General features: G+C 34.1%; 1 protein-coding gene and 1 long non-coding RNA gene across 3 annotated transcripts in view; one reads left to right on the plus strand and one right to left on the minus strand.

Annotated features, from left to right (window-relative positions):
• Positions 1-23146, minus strand: part of MIB1 (MIB E3 ubiquitin protein ligase 1) — a 142627-nt gene that overhangs the window by 39888 nt on the left and 79593 nt on the right. Inside the window, exons 11-12 of the mRNA XM_012746168.2 lie at positions 17876-18073; positions 14145-14296 (exon numbers count right to left, since the gene is read on the minus strand). Of these exons, the coding sequence (XP_012601622.2) occupies positions 14145-14296; positions 17876-18073 (350 nt within the window). The remainder of the gene's footprint in view (positions 1-14144; positions 14297-17875; positions 18074-23146) is intronic.
• Positions 1065-3666, plus strand: LOC105860976 (uncharacterized). 2 transcript variants are annotated; one of them, XR_001149300.3, is made up of 3 exons: positions 1065-1318; positions 1796-1970; positions 3111-3666. It is a non-coding gene; the product is annotated as an uncharacterized LOC105860976 (long non-coding RNA). The 2 variants fall into 2 exon arrangements; XR_001149301.3 differs by having other exon boundaries at positions 1068-1318; positions 1846-1970.

Below are 23146 nucleotides of genomic sequence, written 5' to 3' on the forward strand. Positions count from 1 at the left end.
TCTTGAATCAATACTTAAGAGGATATAGTTGAATTAAGAACAAGGTATAGTTGGTTTCTCTTGGGCATTTTTAGGTTTGTGAGATCTTAAATTATATCTCCAGAGGTTTGCTGGATATGATGTTTTAATATTTTTCCCTCTTGGTTAGAAAAATAAATTTCAATATCAAAATGTATTGGGAATATGCTATTAAAATTTAGAACAAAAATGTTTTTCCTGAGACATGCACTCTGTAGCAAAATTACAGACACATCAATGACAACTTTAGTCTGTGGTAAAGTGTGCAATGAGCATACCTAAAGGTTACCTCAGAACATTAGAGAGCCAGGGCAATATAGAAGGGAAGAAAAAAGACCATGCATTTGAATATAAAGTAGAATTTAATTCATAATAAAATGTACTTTAATACTTCCTACATGTATAATTTCAATATAAAAGCACATAATTACTCAAAAGCATACTGGACCCTATTTATCACCTAAGCACTATAAAAAATTTAAGCTGACACTGAATTAAAAGTCTTAAGTAGCATTTCCAGGGTTTCATTTACATACTACTCTCTTCTTCCTCAATGATCTTTCTCCACAATCAATACCTAGGTTCCACTATTTCTATATATTTTCTATTCAAATACTATTCAATAAATTAAAAAAGCATGTATAGCCACAACTAATCTAAAGATAACCCTACAAAACCCCTTCAGGCCTTTGGCACCATACACAAGATATTTTTACCAACAAAAAAATCAGCTTATAAATTGTATTTTGGCAGCAGAGGTACTTTACTTGTTCCGTATCTGTCTAAAAACTGTCTTGCTACTAGCCAGGGTAATTTTTTTCCTCTTTCCTTTTTTCTCTGCAGTGCTTCTAAGTATAGTGACAGCGCATCAGGCTTTCCTAGTCTCAGCGCAAGCTCAGTGAAAATCTGGGAAATGTAAGTGGAAACATGAGAGAGCGCTTTATTTGGCAGTGCTTAACAAAAAAAAAAAGGGGGGGCAGGACAAATGGCAAAGCAGTGTTTGGACCGCAGGATGAACAATCAATAGGCAGAAAGCAAGATTGAGGCTTCCTCAGCTTTGGGATCGACAATCGACAGCTGAGAGACTATTTTTTGCTATGGTTGACTAAATATGGTCAGGGAAGAGAGAGGCACAAGAGAGCCTGTTTGCCTGGGAGTGCATGTTTCAAATGCTTAGCCGCCTATAAAGCTGTAACAGTTTAGCCTGTGGGTCACTGAGGGAAGAATATAAGTTAGTCTCTGTAGTGACCATGTGGAAGTCCTGACCTCGCTTGCAGACTTGACCTCTGGATATGACCAGGTAGCTTCACCATTTAATCCTGAAAACTAAAAACCAAAAAAAATCTCAAAGCAAGAAAGATGCAGAGTATTTCCTGAGAAGTCAGAAGAAACCAATGTATTCTGATGGGCAAAGAAAAGCAGGTTGAATGTTTACAGTTACTTGGGGGGAGTAAAGTGTTTTGGGTTTTGTTTTTTTGTCTTTTTTAGATTATAAAATTAACTTACTCTGCAACTTTCCCCCTCTCCTCTTCCGAAGCATTTCATCTGGCAAATGAGCTAGGTTCATTTTCTTGGCTGTTGTAGCAACCTTCCTTAGTTGCTTAACTTTTCCTACATATCTGTGCAATACTGGTATGTGACATTCCAAATAAAATGGCCAACACAGATTCAATCTTATTATAGGGGTTTTTTTAAAAAGGAAAAGGGGAGGGAGAGGTAAAAGTAAGCTTATTTGTTTTGTGTTTGCTCTGTTTGTTTTTCAAATTTATCTTAAAAGGTGAGGTTCTGTGTTCACTGATACATTCCCCCTTACTTCACTGGCTCAAGAAAGAAGTGCTGAATCAGCGAATAGAATGAGCGAACAATCAAGATGAGATGGCTGCTGCTGATGTGATTCTCTAGGTCATTACCTTCCTTCCTGCTGCAAATGCTGCATAACACTAAGCTTACAGGTAACAGAGCACCACACAGCCTGTATTTTAAGGATGCTTATGACTTTCTGCATGCTTACCTATTATTGACTCAATATATGTTCTTACTGTTAAATTCTATCTAGACATAGCCTGATTTCACAATTCAAGTTGAGAGCTTATGTAGTATAAAAAGGAATGCTGTTCAAATATGGCAGATAACTCTTGATCTCAAAAATGTAAAAATACACTACTATGATTTACATTATTAAAGATTTAATCGTTATTGTTTCAGATTAAATGATGAATTTTGCATCCCTGGTAAATCACATCTTGCTCCCAAAGTACATTACCTTTTAAGAACAGTTAACTGTCTACTTCAAGGTTTGGTCAACCAAGAAACTTGGTAGATCATTAAATACTTTTTAATGGTTACTATTAATTGGCCACAAAAATAAATCAGAATATGCATGGTGTAATTCTAATGCTGCATTGCTGAAACTGCTGTAGTACTGCTCTATCTACTGCTACATTCTGATTTGCTCTCTATGAGCTGCACTAGCTTTTTGTCACAGACTGCAGAAATTCTACTATCTCTCTCCTTTTTTTCCTTTGCCAAATCTGAAAATTTCTTGTAGTTTTCTTTTAAATTAACCTTTTAACACCATACTAATTCAAGGCTACTCACCAACTATAATTTGTTTTCATGCTAAATGATCAAGCTAACACCCAGGTGCTCATAGGCTAAAACCTTTCAGTTCTTGTAAGGAACACTTTACTTTTAAAAAGTTGACTTTTCTGGTAGTTATCTTTTATACTAAAAAAAGATAAATCAAAACAACTAAACTTAACCAAAATTAAATATTTCTACATCTATCTGAATTTGTATTCAACCTAAACAGAAGCAGCAAAGTGCAAGATTCAAGTAAGGAACTAATAAAGACACAGAAACAACAAATAAATTCTCAAATGATCATGAGTTCTTATCTGTGAACTTATGAAAAACTAAAAAAATTCATCATCTTTAAAAATTCACTTCACTCACCTTCATCCTGGTTTTTCTCCTTGTCTCAACTTTAGAGTCAATATCAGAAGTCAATTAACTTGGTTAATTAGTGAAGTTTTGAATAAGATATCTAGTTTGTAAAAAGAATTTGAACTGATTACTATATCTACTTGCAGGACCTAGTAGCAAGCTATAAAAAAGAAGAAATTCGCTCTGAAGATAATGAAGAAATACTAAGCTGATTTTACCAGTTTCTGAAATACACTGTAAAACTCCACTGATTCTTTGAATCACTTGCAAAAAGAACCAAATCTGGACAAACCTCAACAGATAATTGGTCAAATGTTTACAAATATCTATGTCCACCAAGAACAAGGAACCATAAATGGCATTAATGCCATGTTTCAGGTAAACTTGTTATAAAGTATAGTCACTGATTAAAATAGTCTCTGCAAATGATCTACTATTGCTCTATATTGGTAAGCTGAATGTTTTACTAACAAATGGGAAAATAAAATATTTCATGTTTTTACAGCTAATAATTTATAATACCTACTCAGAGTACATACTTCTTTATGTACCCATATGAACATACAATGCTATGGAATGTAAAGAAGTATGTATTTTTGGTAGGCAATAAACCTCCAAGAGAGAATTAAACTGCAGCTGAAAGAAGCCCTTGCTTCTTTCTACATGAATGACCTTCACATGGTAAATTAACCTAGTAACAAATAGATGACCTCTGGCAATATTAACACCCAAAAAATGTACCTACTACTTATAAAGGGAAATTAAATATCCCTAAGGTTTTTATTTTGTGAAGAAAAAGAAGTTCTACAGTAGAAGGAGATTTCAAATTATCCTGCAACTCCTTTTAAATCATTTAAGTTTAAAACATACTACACTTACTTTTTAAATTAAGTATTCTTACTACATGATGAAAATTTGAGTACCAAAGGGAAAATAGTTATTACTGGCTCAAAACAATGAGGGATACATATAATCTATTTTATGTCTCCACAATTTGATCTTAAGTAAATCATATAAGTAGAGCTGATTTGTTAAGAAAAAGCAAACAAAAGCTAATTTTATTCACATTATAACTATTTCCATATTTTGATAAATTTATAATCTATTAATATCATTTTTAATATTTTTTCATTTTTATTTTATTAGTTATTTATTTTTCTTTTTTACTCTTTCTTCAATAAATGTGAACAGCTTGAATATAATCTATTAATATTAGAGGTATTTCTGAACCAAAAGTTTTGTTTTAGGTTTTCTTTTTCTGACAGCTACAGACATAGTCAGAAATTTCTAAAAGACTACCTTCCAAGTAAATTCTACTGTTAAAAAAAAAGATGGAAGAAGCTTGTCCTTCTCAAGTTAACCAGGTCCCAATCTCCATTTTAAATGTGAAGTTAGTACTTAAAATTAATTAAAATGTAAGATTGAAGCATGTTACTTAAGATTTAAGTAACACAATTCTGGGTCATAGCTCTAAAGTCAAGAAGGTATATTGGTAATAGATTGCCAAATATTTAAAAGAAATTAATTTATTATCTATATTATCTTTGAATTTACTTTCTCCAAAGGGTGTATATGAAAAGAAAACACTATAGTCAAGAACCAAGTTATACAGATAGACTTTATAAAGTTTTTATTGGTATATGCAATTGCAATTCAAATTTTATAAACAGGATAGATCCACTGTTTATAGCATGTTAGAGATATCAAAATGCTTTTTATTTTATGCAGTTTGTTTTGTATATTTTTATAAAAGATTATAAATAATAGAGCTCTTGGCAACAATTTATAAGCAGTACATATTTTAAGCTACTATATGACAAAGAAACAATAAATACTAATATTCATATATTCTAATCATTTCTTACTAAAAGTATTATTCAACTGAAATATTTACAAATGTATAGAAAGTATAATACTTTAAAATTTTTTCTGTCAGAAACGGAATAGAAATGACTGTAATTTTAACTATAGTTAATTTTCTCTGTTTAATAAGATAGTTAATAGATGATTTTCATTTTATCACATTATAAAGAATGAGAGAATGACTTTAATATGGTAGCATATATGTATGTTAGTGCATGTTTACTGGAAATTATAAAGAGCACATGATTTTAAAATTCTACATTTCAAAGAAAAATTCACTTCAAAGTTTAATTCACTTAAGCATAGCCCTTTTGATCATCCACAAAACAGAATGGCACTGCTTCATGTTCCATTTGGTAAGTTTACCTGTCCATGTCCTAAATATCAAAAACTGAAAATATATACCTCAAAAAGTAGAGGTTCTTCTATAAAACTACTCATGTTTTATAATGAACAATTATATTGGTTATAAGTAGAAGTTTTTAAAATAATTTTTCTTAAGCATTCCAATAACTAAGAATCTCTTTGCTGTAATAAAAATATATAATCCTTAGAAAATAAAATGATAGGCTATTCATTTAAAAAAGTAAAATTATATACTGATTCTGGTGGTCACAAGTTTAACTTAACACATCTAAGAGTATTTTCAATCACTATAAAATGTCACATTCATCACTTAGATCAGCTGTTCATTTTTAACTGAGTACACGTTAAACTCTGGGCATCTGCTGACACTGGTGTAACTCAAACATTTCAACTGTCTCCCTGACAGGGATAACAGATGCTGACATTATCAAATGCTGTACTATTTTTCTCCCATGGCCTCTCCTTGCCCCGATATGGCCAGTGTATGAAACTGAACTGCCATCCAAAAGCACACTTGAGCAACTGGATCTGCTAAACAGCTCCCATATACCCAGTAAAAATAGAAGTCAGTGTTATTGCTATCTTCAGCACTTAAGTTCAGGCAGTTTAACACCTGTTTCACTTCTATTAGAATAAATTATGGAAAGAATTATAGTTACATTAATTTCACCAGCAGCATGATCCTTACCAACCAACAGATACAGAATATTCTTAATGTAAGAATTGTCTGCATATTGCCTGAATTAGTGTTGACCTCGCAGTATACTTTAAAACAGTAACTATAAAGAATATTTCTTAACTCTATATTTCACTGAGCACATACCTTATAAGCAAACTATAATTTATCAAACTTTTACTTTATGCAAATATATATTTCAGAAGACATCCCTTCCCTGATATTAAATCAATAGTGAAACCACATAACAAAAATTTACTGATCATTTTTTAAAGTATTATTATACTTGCATGGTAGATTTTAATACTCAAATTCATGGATTGCAGCTAGGCACCACAAGTCAATGCATTAATAAGCCTATAATGAGAATTAACTAGGCAATCTATACTCAAAATGACAGAAAATTTAGTCAAGGAAATAGACTTTTAAAGGGGTTAAATTACTAATCTATGATTAGTAACACTACATAAGCAAAAAGCAAAGAAAAGCTGGCATGCATGAGAGCTCCTTTCAACACAAGTTCAACCAATACACTGACTACACGTGTGATCTATTTATAAACCAAAGGGCAGAGGTACTTTCTTAAGTCCACTCATATTCCTTCATCCTCTTGTCAACAATTTGCTATTAGTCCTCTGCTATAATACTAAAAAAAATAATAATAATAAGCAGTGGTGGTAGAAAGGTGTGACTAACAGTACTCTTCCCAAACCTATTAGCTTAACTACTTAAGTGATTTGGTTTACTGCCTAGAGATAATAGAAAATACTACTCTGAAACACATCAAGGTCTATTTGTTTCTTTAAATGTCATTGGTTTTAAAACGGCTTATTGTCTACATTTAAGAATTAAGATGTTAAAAACAAAGGTATACATTGATAATTCCTTAATGCATTAATGTATCAAAAGGAAAAGACTTCTAAACTGTCAAACTTGGAAAAAGAAAAGTGTGTTCAAAATAGAAAATTTTACACTCAGTAACTGAAACACTGATAAGAGAATTTCTAACACTTGTAGAAGGTCTGTGACTGTAACTTTATAAATGAAAAGCATTTAACTGTTTTGGATCTCCACCTAGCAGCACTACAATGCTTTGCTAGAGCTGGTAAAATGGAACCAAATCGCCTCTTCAATGGATTTGGTCCCCTTCAACCAGCTGTAGCTATGCATTGATTACTACAGGACAGCCAACGTTTTCATTTATGAATATCACTCACATGTCAACTAATTTCAACGTATTTAAATTATTCAGACTGTGGTTAAAATAAAGTAATTTGTTAACTGTTAATTCTACTTCGAAGAGCTACAGTGGTTAAAGATGTTTATAAAAAGCTTTATGAAAAATGTGTGGATGACAAGGATTTCAAATAAAATAATTTTGCTTATTTGTGGTCTCTTGGTATTAAATTTCTTATTCTTCAGAAAAGAAATGGTAATGAAATGAAGACTATGCTTCATAATAACAAAAAAAAAATAAATACCCTTCAAAGGAAGAAAATATCTAGGAATGTCATCTAAAATCCACCTGAAAACATAATGGGAATGCTACAGTGTGGTTCACATGGGACATGTGTTTGTTTTAAATTAAAGAAAACTATAATATATAAAATAACACTTTAGAAAAGTTTAGTCACTATCTTCCATAGAATTCGCCTTTAATTTCATCACTGTTTACCTGAATGTTAGCAGGTAAGGTGAAAAAGATGATACTGTAGGATATCTTGCAGAGAGACTTAAAACATTAAGTATCTACTTCTTCTGATCCTAAACCAAAGGTTTTTAATCTTCAAAAAGAAATGCCGAGCATCACTATTTTTTACTCATGAAATACATGACCTCTCCATCCTTGTTTCCTCAGCTGTAAAAGGAAGAACTCTTTCTAATAACACACTATGACTCTCTACACTGTCTTTGTCCTTCACAAAAAATATACACACAAGTCTCTCTCCACGAGAAGAAACTGAAAAAGGGGGAAATGACAAGTGCTCCAACATCCACCTAATTTCCTTAATGATTACAAAACTATAGATAATTTAATGTTCTTTAATAGAGAGAAACATTTCAGCAATTAATGAAAATTACTGAAGGCAAGCAGTGATTTAAAAACCCAGATGTTCACAAAATCCTCAATTTCTGACCACTCCTCTATTTTAAAGTCAAAGTTATCCCCTAAAAGAATGTGGACAAAATGAGAGAGAGACAGACAGACAGACAGACAGATAGATGAAAACCTTATCACTTCATTCACATTCTTGCTCATCTCAGTCACAGTAAACACTGATGTATTACAAGGCACACAGTGTTTGAGAGTAGATACATGAGCATACATTAGAGAAAATGGACACACTTTAAGTATACTATTATTTAACAGACTCTTGGCTATTTTTTGTATATAGCACTCAGCATGTTCAGAATTATAAGGGAAGAAAAACATGAAACACCTAAGTATGGTACAAATTATCAAATCTTACTATATTCAACATAGTCTTGTTTACAGATCATATTCTGGAATTTAAAAAGTCAAATAAAGGTATCATAATCTTATAAAGGGAAAACTATCAGCTGCTCACATATTCAGTAACATTTAGCATGTGTCTTTTTGTGGGAATAAATGAGTAAATAAATGCTTGTGAAGTTATCTTAGTACTAACCTGAAAACATAACAAGTATATCACACCAGGTGGTTTATTCATATTTTATTGTAACTTTTCACATTCAATTTCTATTAAAGAAAATTTTATAAATAACATTATAAAAGTAACTTTATTATATTGTTATCAGTACCCCAAAATAATATCAACTGTTTTGCCAGCTCTGCAGATAATACTGCTGACTAATTTATTTTCATGCCTATGAGGGAGATCTAAAAACTTAAAGGCAACTAAAAATGTAGCATTCTCACAGAAAGTACCTAAGTAACATACTGATTAATGACTTAGCGAAAGAAATTTAGTTTTATCAGCAGAAATAATTTCTGCTCTTGATTTAAATCTGAAATTTTACCTGTATACTAAGAAACAATGATATGGCTAAACTCTAGGGGAAAACATGCCTGTAAATATCAAATATCAGAATACACAAATAGCATTGTTCTTAAGATTTCTTTAAAAAACTAAAATATTAAAACATGTTGTAACTGCTATTCTAAAATACCCCAAATTTTATAAAGCATGACAAAGTACTGTGTCTCACAGTGAAAACATACTCTCTTCCATTCTAAAAGACAAAAATGGTTTTATAACTTTTTCTCTTCCTGTCTTTATTTCAGTTATTGTCATACTATGAGAAAACATCTTCCATAATTCTAAGAGACAATAAATGGATTTATAACTTTTTCTCTTAAAGTCTTATTTAACTTACTGTCGTCATACTATGAGAAAACATCAAGATCAGCTTTGAAATCTAGAATCTACACCAATCTAGACCTTTGAAATCTATATTTTAAAGGACATGCTTCAAAAATAAGACATCTAGACATATTTAGAAGACCAGGAAAATGATTTTTTTCTTTTAGAAAAGCATATCTAGTAATTATTAACTCTATTATGTTACTGATTCATTGCTGAAAACTCATCACTGCCAAAAAATGCAAAACCAGGGAACAGAAAGGTACTTAAACTCTACACATATACACATGCAAATTTTGGCAACTTCTGTATATTTTTAAACATAATAATAGAAATAAGTAAATATTTGTGTTGGTATTAGATTATATTCACAATGACATTAATACTTCATTCTAAAAATATATAAATACAATCTATGGCTGGGCACAGTGGCTCACGCCTGTTAATTCCAGCACTTTGGGAGGGCAAGACAGGAGGAATTACTTGTGGCCAGGAGTTCAAGCGCAGCCTGGGCAACATAGTGAGAACTCATTTCTACAAAAAATTTAAAAAATTAGTCAATCATGGTGGTGTGCACCCGTAGTCCTAGCTACTTGGAAGGCTAAGCCAGGAGGATCACTTGAGCTTGGGAGTTAGAGGCTACAGTGAACTGTGATCATACCACTGCACTCCAATCTAGGTGACAGAGCACCCAGAGTACCCTTTGTAGCCTCCTACAAAATTCTGTAAAATTTGACCAGGCGGGGTGGCTCACGCCTGTAATCCTAGCACTCTGGGAGGCCAAGGCAGGAGGATCACTCAAGGTCAGGAGAGAGACCCTGTCTCTACTATAAATAGAAAGAAGTTAATTGGCCAACTTAAAATATATAGAAAAAATCAGCCGGGCACGGTGGCACATGCCTATATTCCCAGCCACTCGGGGGAGGCTGAGGCAGAAGGATCACTTGAGCCCAGGAGTTTGAGGTTGCTGTGAGCTAGGCTGATGCCATGGCACTCTAGCCTGGGCAACAGAGCGAGACTCTGTCTCAAAAAATTAAAAAAACAAAAAACAACAAAAAAAAAAACTTCTATAAAGTTTTATAATGAATATTTCTTAAATAAAGGTATACTTAGCTACAATTTCCCATTTTCTCTATCTATGTCAACTTTTGGGATACCGTGTGTGTGTGTGTGTGTGTGTGTGTGTGTGTGTGTGTGTGTGTGTGTGTGTGTAAATGAAGAATATGAGGCTTACAGAGATGAATTTACTTATTCAGGATCATGTAGCTGATTACTAAAGTAGGTGGAACTTGAGCAAGGTCTGTGTGACTTTAGAATCATAGCACACCACCATGCCTGACTAATTTTTTAATTTTTTGTAGAGATGAGGTCTCTCTAATAACATTCTAATAAAAGAAAACAACTCAAATTAGCTAAGAATTATACTAACTAAAATGCAATGAATTACAATTAAAATGGACTATATGTGAAAGTCAACAGTTCAGCCAAGTATACTAAAGAAGTAATCGCAAGATAAAACAAAGATCAGAAAGAACAAATTGAAATGCTACAATCCAAGATAACAGATTCTTTAAGTTATATAAACTATAAAGTTCATATAAGAAAGTGGGAAATGTTAGCACATTTGTTAATTATATTAGATAATTCATCCAAAAATACTAAGTTCATCAGGTTCTGAAAATAATATGTTCTATCTAGTTTTCTAAAGTAAGTTTGAAGGCCAAAGAGTTTTACTTATATTTTTTTAATTCCAAGTACACTAAAAATAGTTCCTTCTGTCTTCTGATATCACTTGATCAGTACAAGAAAGAAAAAAATCATCTTAAAGAATAAGAAATTTAATATGAAAACAGAACTCAAAACATCCCAACTTGTAATTATAACTGATATATAGGTTATATCATCTTCTGATATTCTTCAGTGTCCAATTAAAATCACATTCCATCTGGCAAACTACAGTCACAACTACCTAAAATATCTTAAAGTAGGAATAAAGAAGTCATGTAGCTTTAACTGAAACACCACTTTTGTGAAGAGCAAAAGCATTTTTTCCTTCTTTTAAAAAATATCACCTGACACTACTTATCTGGTGGGAGGAGTCACTGCTATAAATTTTCAAGGGGATCCTCAAGATTTATGCAAGAGTTATAATAGAAATAGAAGAAACAGAAGTAAATGTTCTCTCCTTGTATAGGATTATTATTGAATATACTATGGCTACTCCCAATAAAAATGAAACCGTTCAGAATATTTAAAAGATTCTTATTTCGGCCGGGCGTGGTGGCTCATGCCTGTAATCCTAGCACTCTGGGAGGCTGAGGCGGGCGGACTGCTCAAGGTCAGGAGTTCGAAACCAGCCTGAGCAAGAGCAAGACCTCATCTCTACTATAAATAAAAAAGAAATTAACTGGCCAACTAATATACATAGAAAAAATTAGCCAGGCATGGTGGTGCATGCCTGTAGTCCCAGCTACTCGGAGGCTGAGGCAGGAGGATCACTTGAGCCCAGGAGTTTGAGGTTGCTGTGAGCTACGCCGATGCCACGGCACTCACTCTAGCCTGGCAACAAAGTGAGACTCTGTCTCAAAAAAAAAAAAAAAAAAGATTCTTGTTTCCTAAACACTTCAATTTCCAGTTTTATTAACCTTTATGACTTAATATTGTAAGGTAAATTCCCTCAGTAAAATCTTTCAACTATTCTAATCTGAAGTTAATTGTTATTTCAACTCCTAACAGTTTCTCTACACAATTTATTCTGTAATTAATCATATAATATCTTGTGATATCTGACAATGTCCTCACTGTCAAACTAAAACTAAAATTTACTGAATGCCTACTATAGTCAGAGCATTGTGGAAGATATACAGATGAATATGAGCACCCACAATTTTAAGAGAAAGAAACAGAGAAATGTACATAGTAATAGACAGCACTAAGCAAAGTATAGTGAGCACAATAAAACGAGAATACAGAACAAGGAAGTGCAGAGCAAACAGAAAATAATTCCAACAATGAGGTAATGGGAGGCTCTGGGGGAAAGATAGGTAAGATAAAGAAGAAAGGGGTAGGGCATTCTAATCAAAGAAAATGCTCAAAAAACTGGAAGAAGAAAGAGGACAGCATATTTCAGGAAAGGAGAGGAGTGTAATGTAGCTGGAGGGTAAGGTGTACAGAGCGATTTTAATTGGTGTGAGATAAAGTTGAAAGGCTTAGGACTCACCAGATATGGGTCTGAATGCCAAAAGGAGGTGTATACATTTTATTCTATGTACAACAGAAAACAAATGTAAGTCTGGGAATAGGAGAGGAGAGCTATTTTTAGATCTATGCTTTTACAATGACAATTTGTAATTGTATGAAAATTAAATCAGGGGATAAGACTGAAATGAGAACAATTAAAAAGATACTATAATAGTCTAGGTAAATGTGGTTGAGTATTTAATTAGGTCAGCAACAATGAGAATAGAAAGAATGGAATGAGTTGGAAAGATAGGTAGAATAAATAGAATTTTAGAACTAATTGAAAGCTGAGAATCAGTGAGACAACAGTCAAAGGTAGTCCTAAGCAATGAGGTAACATGGGGAACAATGTGTTGAAACATCATTCTTAGTTAAATCACTCACTGCCGATGTGTTTTGTTCTTGCCTTTATATATATAAATCATAATATAGAAAAAGTAATATAAAGTGGTATGAGAGCTGTGAGTCTAAAGTCCCACAGACCTTGCTCAAGTTCCAGCTACTTCAGTAATCAGCTACGTGATCCTGAATAAGTAAATTCATCTCTGTAACCCTCATATTTTTCACCTATAAAATGAGGATGTTGACACCTGCCTCAAAAAGCTTACTGTTGAAAAGCATTAAGTGACATAATGCACATAAAACACTTAGCGGAGGCCTGGCATGTGGTAAGTGCTATCATCATCTTCTATTTGAAGGGCAGGGAACATATTCTGTCTCCTTCGCAATGCAATTTGAATATTTGCAATTTGGGGGAAAAAAATCAAGACATAATCTAAAATATAGTCTTTCATTTCAGCCTGTGTTATACAGCCACTGTTATGGGTACCAATAAGCAAGTAACAATTAAATTCTTGTGTTTTCTGTGATCACCCTCTAGTGGTGATACTAAGAAGCTAAAAATTGGCCCAAAAAAATAGGATATAAAAATACAATAAGGAACCAAGAATAAGAGTTCAGAATAGAGGAAATTATCAAAATAAACATCAAAATGAACATTTTCCATAGTCAAGATATATAGGTTTCATTTAACTATAAACAAAAGGCATCTAATGCAGAATTTTCTAAAATGCAAAGAAAAGTTATTCCAAAAAGCAAAGCTAAGCATTTTCCTGTTCTGTGGGACTCTGCAGATCCTTTATGAATAATGTGACTCTCTAAAAGCAGTCCTTCACAAACTTTAACCAGCAAACACGTTTTTCAATATTACACCCATTCCTGTAACAATGGTTGGGGGATATTTACACTAAAAGTTTATATAACTAATTATATTATTAATAAGGAATTATGTGACTTAATATTTATTTAGCCACAAGTTTAAAAAAGTAATTATCATGCGAATAACATGGGTTAGAGGACATACTGAGAATTATTTTGAAGAAACATAAATCTCAAAAGGGAATGCATTTTAATTAAATTTTAGATAAAGGCAGTATTCCAGATATTTTATATCCACATTTAATATATATTTAAATAATCATTTCATAATACTTATATTGGTTTCACAACAAAATTGATCATACAACACTAATCTATTGAATGAAGGTATAATTTCCCACAGATTTTTTAAATGATTTAAAATACTAAAATAAGCCAAAATTATTTCTCCATCAGTATCAGAAAAAGAGAACCAGATATAGGAAAATATTTTAAATTGCACCTAAAATTGTAAAGGGTGACATCTTTACCTGGGATTTCCCCTTAATGCAGCATGATGTAGAGCATTAAATCCATTATTGTTTGTGATGGTAACATCTGCTCCAGCTTCCAAAAGGACTGCCAGGATATCATCACGTTTCTTACTTATTGCATCATGAAGAGGGGTATCACCTTCAGAATCCTTTTTTTTTTTAAAGTTTAAAGAGACTTTCATTAGTTCTTCTTCAATCAATCATCATATATAATAGTAATACTTATACTGAACTACTGAACAAACAAAAAGAAACAAAGGCCATATCCAACAAACATTAATAAAAGAACATGCTGTGTGTTAAATATAAAATGCAGGCAAGAAACATTAGCCACAATGTAGTAAATAAAGTCATACTCAAATATAGATGAAAACACAATAAACATGCTGAAGCTTTATAAAGAAAAAGAAAATCAGGCTGCAATTAGCTATGTTCATGCCATTGCACTGCAACCTGAGCAACAGAGAGACAAAGAAAAGGAAGAGAAGGAAGAAAGAAAGGGAGGGAAGGAGAAGGGAAAAGAAGGGGAAAGGAGGGAAATCAAAGAAGTAGCCTCAAATATAATTCAACTAATGACAAAAATTAATGAGGTGAAAAGCTGTCTCCAAAATTTATTGAATTCAAAATCACTCGCTACACCATATCCTTACCATTAACTGTTGTACCCTGAAATTCCATACCAAACCTACACCTGTCTCAGGCCCTATAACAATGAATTAGAAGTCAGTGATTTTCAACCTGCTCATTAGAATCTGCTGGGGAGCTCTTAAAAAACCTGAGGCTCAGGCTGTTCACTGTGACCCCACTAAATCTGTGGGGGTGACAGCCAGCATTAGTAATTTTTCAAACTCTCCAGCTGAATATACTGTGCAGTCACAAGTAAGAACCCTTAACCTAAGTGTTTTCAAAGAGTAGGAAAGTGGACATTTAGCTCAAGGTAAAAACAACTATAAATGAAAATTTAGCAGTCTCAGTCTACCTTTTATTCAAGCTGACTACTATTTACATTAATCAACTGATTTAGGAATAAGTTGTTCATTATCAATCATCTGCATACATGAATAATTTCGACCTCATTCATTTCATAGTTTCATAGATGCTATTCTCAGTAAAGTAACATACAGACTACCCTATGGCACATATTAGAGTTGTCAAATACAGCTTGCCACCTGTTTTTGTAAATTAAGTTTTATTTGAACATGGCCACACCCATTCATTTATTTACTATAATATCTATGGCTGCTTTCATTCTGCAATGACAGAGTTGAATAGCTGTAACAGAAACTATATGCAAGCCTACACTATTATCTGTGCCCTTTACAGAAAATGTTTGCTAATCCCTGGAACATTCACCTACCTAAGATATTCCTAACCCAAGTTCAACAAAACCATCCACTTTCTATCTTCCAATATCTGGTGGAACTAAAAATTCAATCTTCAACTTGAGAGGGGCTCTTCACATGATTGGAATACCCTTCTACAGATCACTGGTCTGTTCTGCTTTCTGGTCCCCACAGTGGCCCCACAGCCATTCCAAAGTTTTATTACTCTTCTCAGTTACCCTTTCCTTCCCTGCTACCTGATCCCACTTACCCACTCAACAGATGACCTTGCCTCCCATTTCAGACAAAAGAATGTCAGCAAGTATAAATTCCCTCTCCTTCAACAGATTAACACTACCTCCAATTCCTCCCTCATCCTTCAATCCTGCCCCTCTTATTATGAGGCCATATCCTAGTCATCGTCAGTTCCCAAATGGCTGCACTTCAGAAACATTACTTTCTAATAACCATCTAGCTGAAAAAAATCTCCTATTCTTCCAGTTCACCTCAAGACCCCATTCCCACTACTCCTGTTCTTCTTTATTACTTCTCTGAGATCTATTCAATCCAGCAAACAATTCTTGGATGCTGTGAATTATCTAAACTACAAGCAGGTTAAGATTCTAACATTCCCTCTCCTTTTAAAAACTCATTATTGAGTTTTTGATTTAAACAAAATATGCTTTACATATTCAAAGTGTTTTAGGGATCAGTCTTATTTAAAAATAATGGTATTTTCTGGAGACAGTATAGGATGTTAGAAAATAAAAATAATAATATGCTATCTAAAGCCTATTCTGTTAAGGAACCCAAAAGTTAGGAAATTATGTTCATGTACTATTTTATTTTGCTATGAAATTATCAAGTATTCATAACAAAAGTTTTTGTTGAGACAGAGTCTCCCTCTGTTGCCTGGGCTAAAGTGCCATGGCATTAGCCTAGCTCACAGCAACCTAAAACTCCTGGGCTCAAGCTATCCTGCCTCAGCCTCCCATGTAGCTGGGACTACAGGCATGTGCCACCATGCCCGGCTAATTTTTTCTGTATATGTTTAGTTGCCCAACTAATTTCTTTCTATTTTTAGTAGAGACAGGGTCTCGCTCTTGCTCAGGCTGGTTTCAAACTACTGACCTTGAGCGATCCGCCCGCCTGGGCCTCCCAGAGTGCTTGGATTACAGGCATGAGCCACCGCACCCAGCCCGCACCAAATTTTAACATGACAGGTACATAAAAGGCAGGTTACTCAGTAACCAAACTAAGTAGATAATAGACACACACTACATTTCCCTTACATACATGGTGTAATTCATCTGATTCCTAAAACTGTGGATGGGAAGAATCATTTCTTGGACCATCTTGCTTCAAAAATTAGGTCCTACTGTAAATCAACTCTAAAATCCTATATACATTACAAAACAGAAAATCTTTGAAAACTAGACTAATGACCATTCTAAGACTCTAAGATAAATTAAGCTTAATTAAAATAATTTAAATATTCATGAAGTAATTATTTTGAAATACAGCCCATTTTACCTCTTGAAGCTGCTGAAGTTCACTGTCATGATTAATAAATTTAAATCAATTCATAAGCTGACATTTTTGCAAGATAGTCCCCACTCCCACTCCTCAATCTAAACCCAATCTATTGACATTTTCTTAAAAAGGGCTTTTTAAAGAAGGAATAGCTGCCAATTTTATAACACTCTATATCTTTGGTATCATTTACTATGACCATTTGTACAGGAAAGAATTGAGAGGCTGGGTACAGTAGCTCACACCTGCAATCCCAGCACTATGAGAGGCCAAAGCAATAGGATCTCTTGAGGCCAGGAATTGGAGACCAGCCCGGGCAACATAGTGAGACCCTGTCTCTACAAAAAAAATCTTTTTTAAAAAATTGGCTGGATAGGAAGCAGCGCCAATGAACAAGCTGTGCAGTGAGGGCCCCTGGCCTGCCCCCAAAAGGCCCATTTCCCCCCCCCAATAAAAGAGATTTGTGTGTTAAAAAAAAAAAAAAGTTGGCTGGGCATGATGGTGTGCATTTATGGTGCCAGCTACTCAGGAGGCTGAAGTAGAAGGATCATTTGAGTCCAGAAATTCGAGTCTGAAATGAGCTATGATCATGCCACTTCACTCCAACCTGGGCGACAGAGTGAGACCTTGTCTCTAAAAAATGATAGATACATAGATAGATAGATAGATAGATAGATAGATAGATAGATAGATAGATAGATAGATAGATAGATAGATAGATAGATAGATAGACAGACAGACAGACAGACAGACAGACAGACAGACAGACAGACAGACAGACAGACAGATAAAGGAATGCATACCACAGAACCTAATGCTTCCCTTTAATAGGATCCTAGCAATAACTGCAGAATATTTCTTTAAAGGTTTTACCTGGAGACTGGGATGACAGCCAAAGTCCAATAAAGTCTTCACGACTTGAAGATGACCTTTATTGACAGCAATATGAAGTGGTGTCTGTCGGCGCTTATTGCGTGCATTCAAATCAGCACTGCCTCGGTGTAGTACTTCTATAACAGCACCTTCATCTCCAAAAGCTGCATGGTGAACTGCTCTATCACCATCTTTGTCCTAAATATCACAGCATTTAAATCTGAATTAGTCAATATGTTACAAAGAAAAGTAAAACTTAAAACCATACTAATACACCAAAAATAATAATACACCAGATTAATTTGAGAAAAGGAAACACAGGAAAAGGAAACACAGGGCGGAGCCAACAATATAACTAAAAACTGACCAGTACAGTGATTAACTCTAAAGATAGACCTAGACCAATATACTATATTATACATATGTATCAGTCCAATAGTTATATCATCAATCCTTAAGTGCTCCTCAATTATTTGTCATGATGCTAAGCCAATATTAGGAAAATGTTAAATTATACAACTATATAAATTTTTTTGCCATTTAAAAAATTTTACAGACTTTTTAATGACATAATACACTACCGCTAGCTGCATGATTTTATAAAAAGCTTGCCAGTGTGATCTAAATTACCTTTAAGAAGAAATATATCGACATGTTAACATTGGTTATCTCTAAGTGATGAGCATATACTTTTCTATATATTTGAGAACAGAAGAAAAATTAAGTCATACCATTAAAAGATAAAAATGAAGCATAAACCACAAAAAAATTCCAAAACTATTTCAGAAGAATCGAATAGATTTGCCTCACTTCCTATAATAGACATATTTCTGAAAAGATGACAGAACAGGAAAGATCCAATTGCTTAAACTTTTTTAAAGTTAAGAAACTACTTCAGGACAGGCAAGGTGGCTCACACCTGTAATCCTAGCACTCTGGGAGGCCGAGATGGAAGGATTGCTTGAGCTCAGGAGTTCCAGACCAGCCTGAGCAAGAGTGAGACCCATCTCTACTATAAATAGAAAGAAATTAGCCAAACAACTAAAAATAGAAAAAATTCGCCAGGCACAGTGGTTCGTGCCTGTAGTCCCAGCTACCCAGGAGGCTGAGGCAAGAGGATTGCTTGAGCCCAGGAGTTTGAGGTTGCTGTGAGCTAGGCTGACGCCATGGCACTCTAGCCTAAGCAACAGAGCAAGACTCTTTCTCAAAAAAAAAAAAAAAAAAAAGAAGTAACACAGATAAATATTGTGACTAAATACATTTAAAATAAATAGTTCATTCAAAACAGTTACAGAGGCCGGGCGCTGTGGCTCACGCCTGTAATCCTAGCTCTTGGGAGGCCGAGGCGGGCGGATTGCTCAAGGTCAGGAGTTCAAAACCAGCCTGAGCAAGAGCGAGACCCAGTCTCTACTATAAATAGAAAGAAATTAATTGGCCAACTGATATATATATAAAAAATTAGCCGGGCATGGTGGCGCATGCCTGTAGTCCCAGCTACTCGGGAGGCTGAGGCAGAAGGATCACTTGAGCCCAGGAGTTTGAGGTTGCTGTGAGCTAGGCTGACGCCACGGCACTCACTCTAGCCTGGATAACAAAGCGAGACTCTGTCTCAAAAAAAAAAAAAAAAAAAACAGTTACAGAATTCAAAGTAGTTTTTGGCCTTTGAATATTTTTTCAAACTTATATTAAAGGTAAAATCATTTGTAGAAATCTACAACAGTTTGACAACCATTGTCGAAAAGGTAGGAAACTACAATGCAGGGAAATTTTTACCTTACTAATGTTTTCAGCTGAATCGGATTAGTTTTTGTTACCTATCAATCTTGAGAATAAAGAAACTAGTAAAGTACTAGTACTTTGTAAAGTACTAGGTACTCTTGTACCTCTTACCAGCATTATATGTAAACATTCCAGAAAAACACGTGTTTTACAAAAACAGAACAAAAATAGATATATTTGCATGTATATATAAAATTAATCTCTCTAGTAACACACATAAATATTTCAGAATCTTCGCATTAAAAAGATCTTCCTAACCTCCAATCTGGATTTTTTTGTTATAATTTTTAACCATATCTTGTGGTTCAACTATCACTAAAATAGGAGGCATCAATCCACTAACACTCACGGAATAAAAACAAGAACTATTTATGAAGTACATCATATACTTATGGTTGTTAGAAAACCACTACTGAAACACTTTTATGCAGGTTCTGTCAATAATATACATAAAGACAACCACTAAAAAATTAAAAACCCTGACATATATGTTAATCAAAAGGAAATTCATAAGAATAATATGAAGATTATGGAAAATACACACATTAGAAAATTACAATTACAATTAGATTCATTTTCAAGTTTCTCTTCTAAATTAGAAAATGATAGCAGTTGCGCCTACACCTCAACTTACACGTTTTGTTTCTTTTCTCTGAATCCATCTTAAGAACTCCAAATAAACCTAAAACATAGCTCATTAGTATGTCTCTGTTACTTGTATCAAGTGAGAATTTTAAGGAACAGGCTGACCTTTACAAGGTTATCTCAAAGAATTTATGAAGGGGTCTCAAATTGCATCTAAAACAATCTTGGTTCTTCGTAACCTCCTGCCCCCTTCTCTCCTCTCAATCCACTAAAACCCACACTTCTGACAGTCTTCCCTATCCCAGCTGACAGGACCACAGACCACACGGTCAACAAAATAGTATCTGTAAGTCGCACTCGTCTGCTTCCTCTTGATGAGCCCCTATGTGCAATCACCAAATTCTACAGCTTTTACTCCTCAATTTATACTCAAATATATTCTGTCTTCTCCAACTCCACTACTAAGTAACTTAGGACTTCATTATCACCTAAACTATTAATCTGCCTCATTTTATTCTTACCCCAATCTATTCTTCACAATAAAAACAGAATTCTCTGTAAAACACAAATTTTGTGTTTAAACCTCTTCAATGTCTCTCCGTCATGTAAAAAACAAACTTGTTTCGAGACCTACCTCTATGGACCATTCTAGCCTCATCCGCTGCCCCAGTCCCCTCAGATTTCAGGCTCTGATTTATCAACTTTTTGCACGCTATATATTTTCATATGCTACTCTCTAGCCTTGGAGTGCTCTTCCTCATCTCTTGTTGGATTGGAAACTAGATATCATAAAACTCAGCACAGGCATCACTTCATCACCTCTTCTGTGAAATTTCTCCTGACTCTCACAAAATTAATTTCTCTCTCCTTCTCTTATGCCACTTCTCACACTACAGTATAATTATTAGTTTCCAAGTTGTCTTTTTTACTTGTCTGTGAGCTTCTTGAGAGCTATGACTGTGTCTTAATCATCTTTATTCCCAGAACCTGGTGCAGAGTCTATTAACTAGTAAGAACAAAATGAATGTTGAATGGAATCCTTAATATGCCTTAATAATCATTTTTTAACATTTTTATTGTAGTAAAATACATAAAATTTACCATCTTAATCATTTTTAAATGTACAGTTCAGTGATATTAAGTACATTTACAGTGATGTGCAACCATCACCACCATCTATCCCCAGAACTCTTTTTATCTTGCAAAACCATAACTCTATACCCATTAAAAATAACTCCCTAATCCTTCTCCCCCAATCCTCCAGCAACCACCACTCATTCTACTTTCTGTCTCTGTGGTTTTGACTTGTACAGTTACTTCATTCATGTATGTAAAATCATACATTATTTACCTTTTTATGATTGGCTTAGTTCACTTAACATAATAGCCTCAGGCATCATCCATCTTGCAGTATGTGTCAGAATTTCTTTCCTTTTTAAGGCTTAATGATATTCCATTATAAATATACACTATGTTTCACTAATCCATTCTTTTATCATGGAAGCACTTGGGTTGTTTCCATGTTTTAGCTGTTAGGAATAATGTTTCAATGAACATAGGTGTACAAATATCTCTTCTCTCCTTTCAATTCTCTGGGGTAAATACTCAAAAATGGAATTGCTGGATGGTACACTAATTCGATTTTGTTCTTTTCTGAGACAAGGTCTTGCTCTGTCACACAGGCTGGTGTGCAATGGCATGATCATAGCTCACTATGTAACCTCCTGGGCTCAAACAATCCTCCCACCTCAGCCTCCCAAGAACTAGGACTACAGGCGCATTCCAGTATGCCCAGCTAATTTTTAAAAAATTTTTGTAGAGATGTGCTCTATGTTTCCCAGCCTGATCTCAAACTCCTGGCCCCAAGCGATCCTCTTGCCACAGCCTCCCAAAGCCCTGCGATTACAGGCATGAACCACCATGCCCAGCCCATTTTAAATCTTTTGAAAAACTGCATACAGTTTCAGCAGTGGCTACACCACTTATATTCCTACCAATAGTGCAAAGGGTTCCAATTTCTCCATATCCTCAAGAACTCATTAGTTTTTGGTTTTTGATAGTAGCCATCGTAATATTGGTGAGAGGTTTCTCACTGTGGTTTTGTTTGTATTCCCATAATGATTAATGATGTTGAGCATCTTTTCATGTGCTTAATGGTCATTCACATATATTCTTTTCAAAAATATCTATTCAAGTCATTCAAGTCAAATGGATGATTTGGGGGTTTTTGTTGAGTTTTAAGAGTTCTCTATATATTTTGGATATTAATCCCTTAGCAGATACATGATTTGCAAATATTTTCTCCTATTCTGTAAGTTGTCTTTTCCCTCTATTGATAGGATCCTTGGTTGCAGCTTTTAATTTTCATGAAGTCCAATCTGTCTATTTTTCTCTTATTGCCTGTGCAATAAGAGAAAATTTCTGGGTGTCACATCCCAGAAAATGTCTGGGTGTCACATCCCAGAAATCACTGCCAAATCCAATATGATCAAGTTTTTCCCCACTTTTCTTCTAAAAGGACTACAGTTTTATATCTTATATTTAGGTCTTAGATGCATTCTGAGTTAACTTTTATATAGGATGTTAGGTAAGGGTCCAATTTCATTATTTTACATGTAGATATCTAGTTGTCCCAGTACCATTTGTTGAAAAGACCATTTTTTCCCCTTAAACTGTCTTGGAGCCTTGTCAAAAATCTATAAACCTGGGGGGGGGGGGGCCATGGGCAATATATATAACCTTAACACTTGTACCCCCATAATACGCTAAAAAAAAAAATTTCAGATTCTTAAAAAAAAAAAAATCAATAAACCTTAAGTGCAAGGGTTTATTTCTGGACTCTCAATTGTATTCTATGAAGTCTACCTTTATGTCAGTAAAACACTATCTTGATTATTATTACCAGGT

This window comes from Microcebus murinus, chromosome 17, assembly GCF_040939455.1.
Source record: "Microcebus murinus isolate Inina chromosome 17, M.murinus_Inina_mat1.0, whole genome shotgun sequence".
NCBI lineage: Eukaryota > Metazoa > Chordata > Mammalia > Primates > Cheirogaleidae > Microcebus > Microcebus murinus.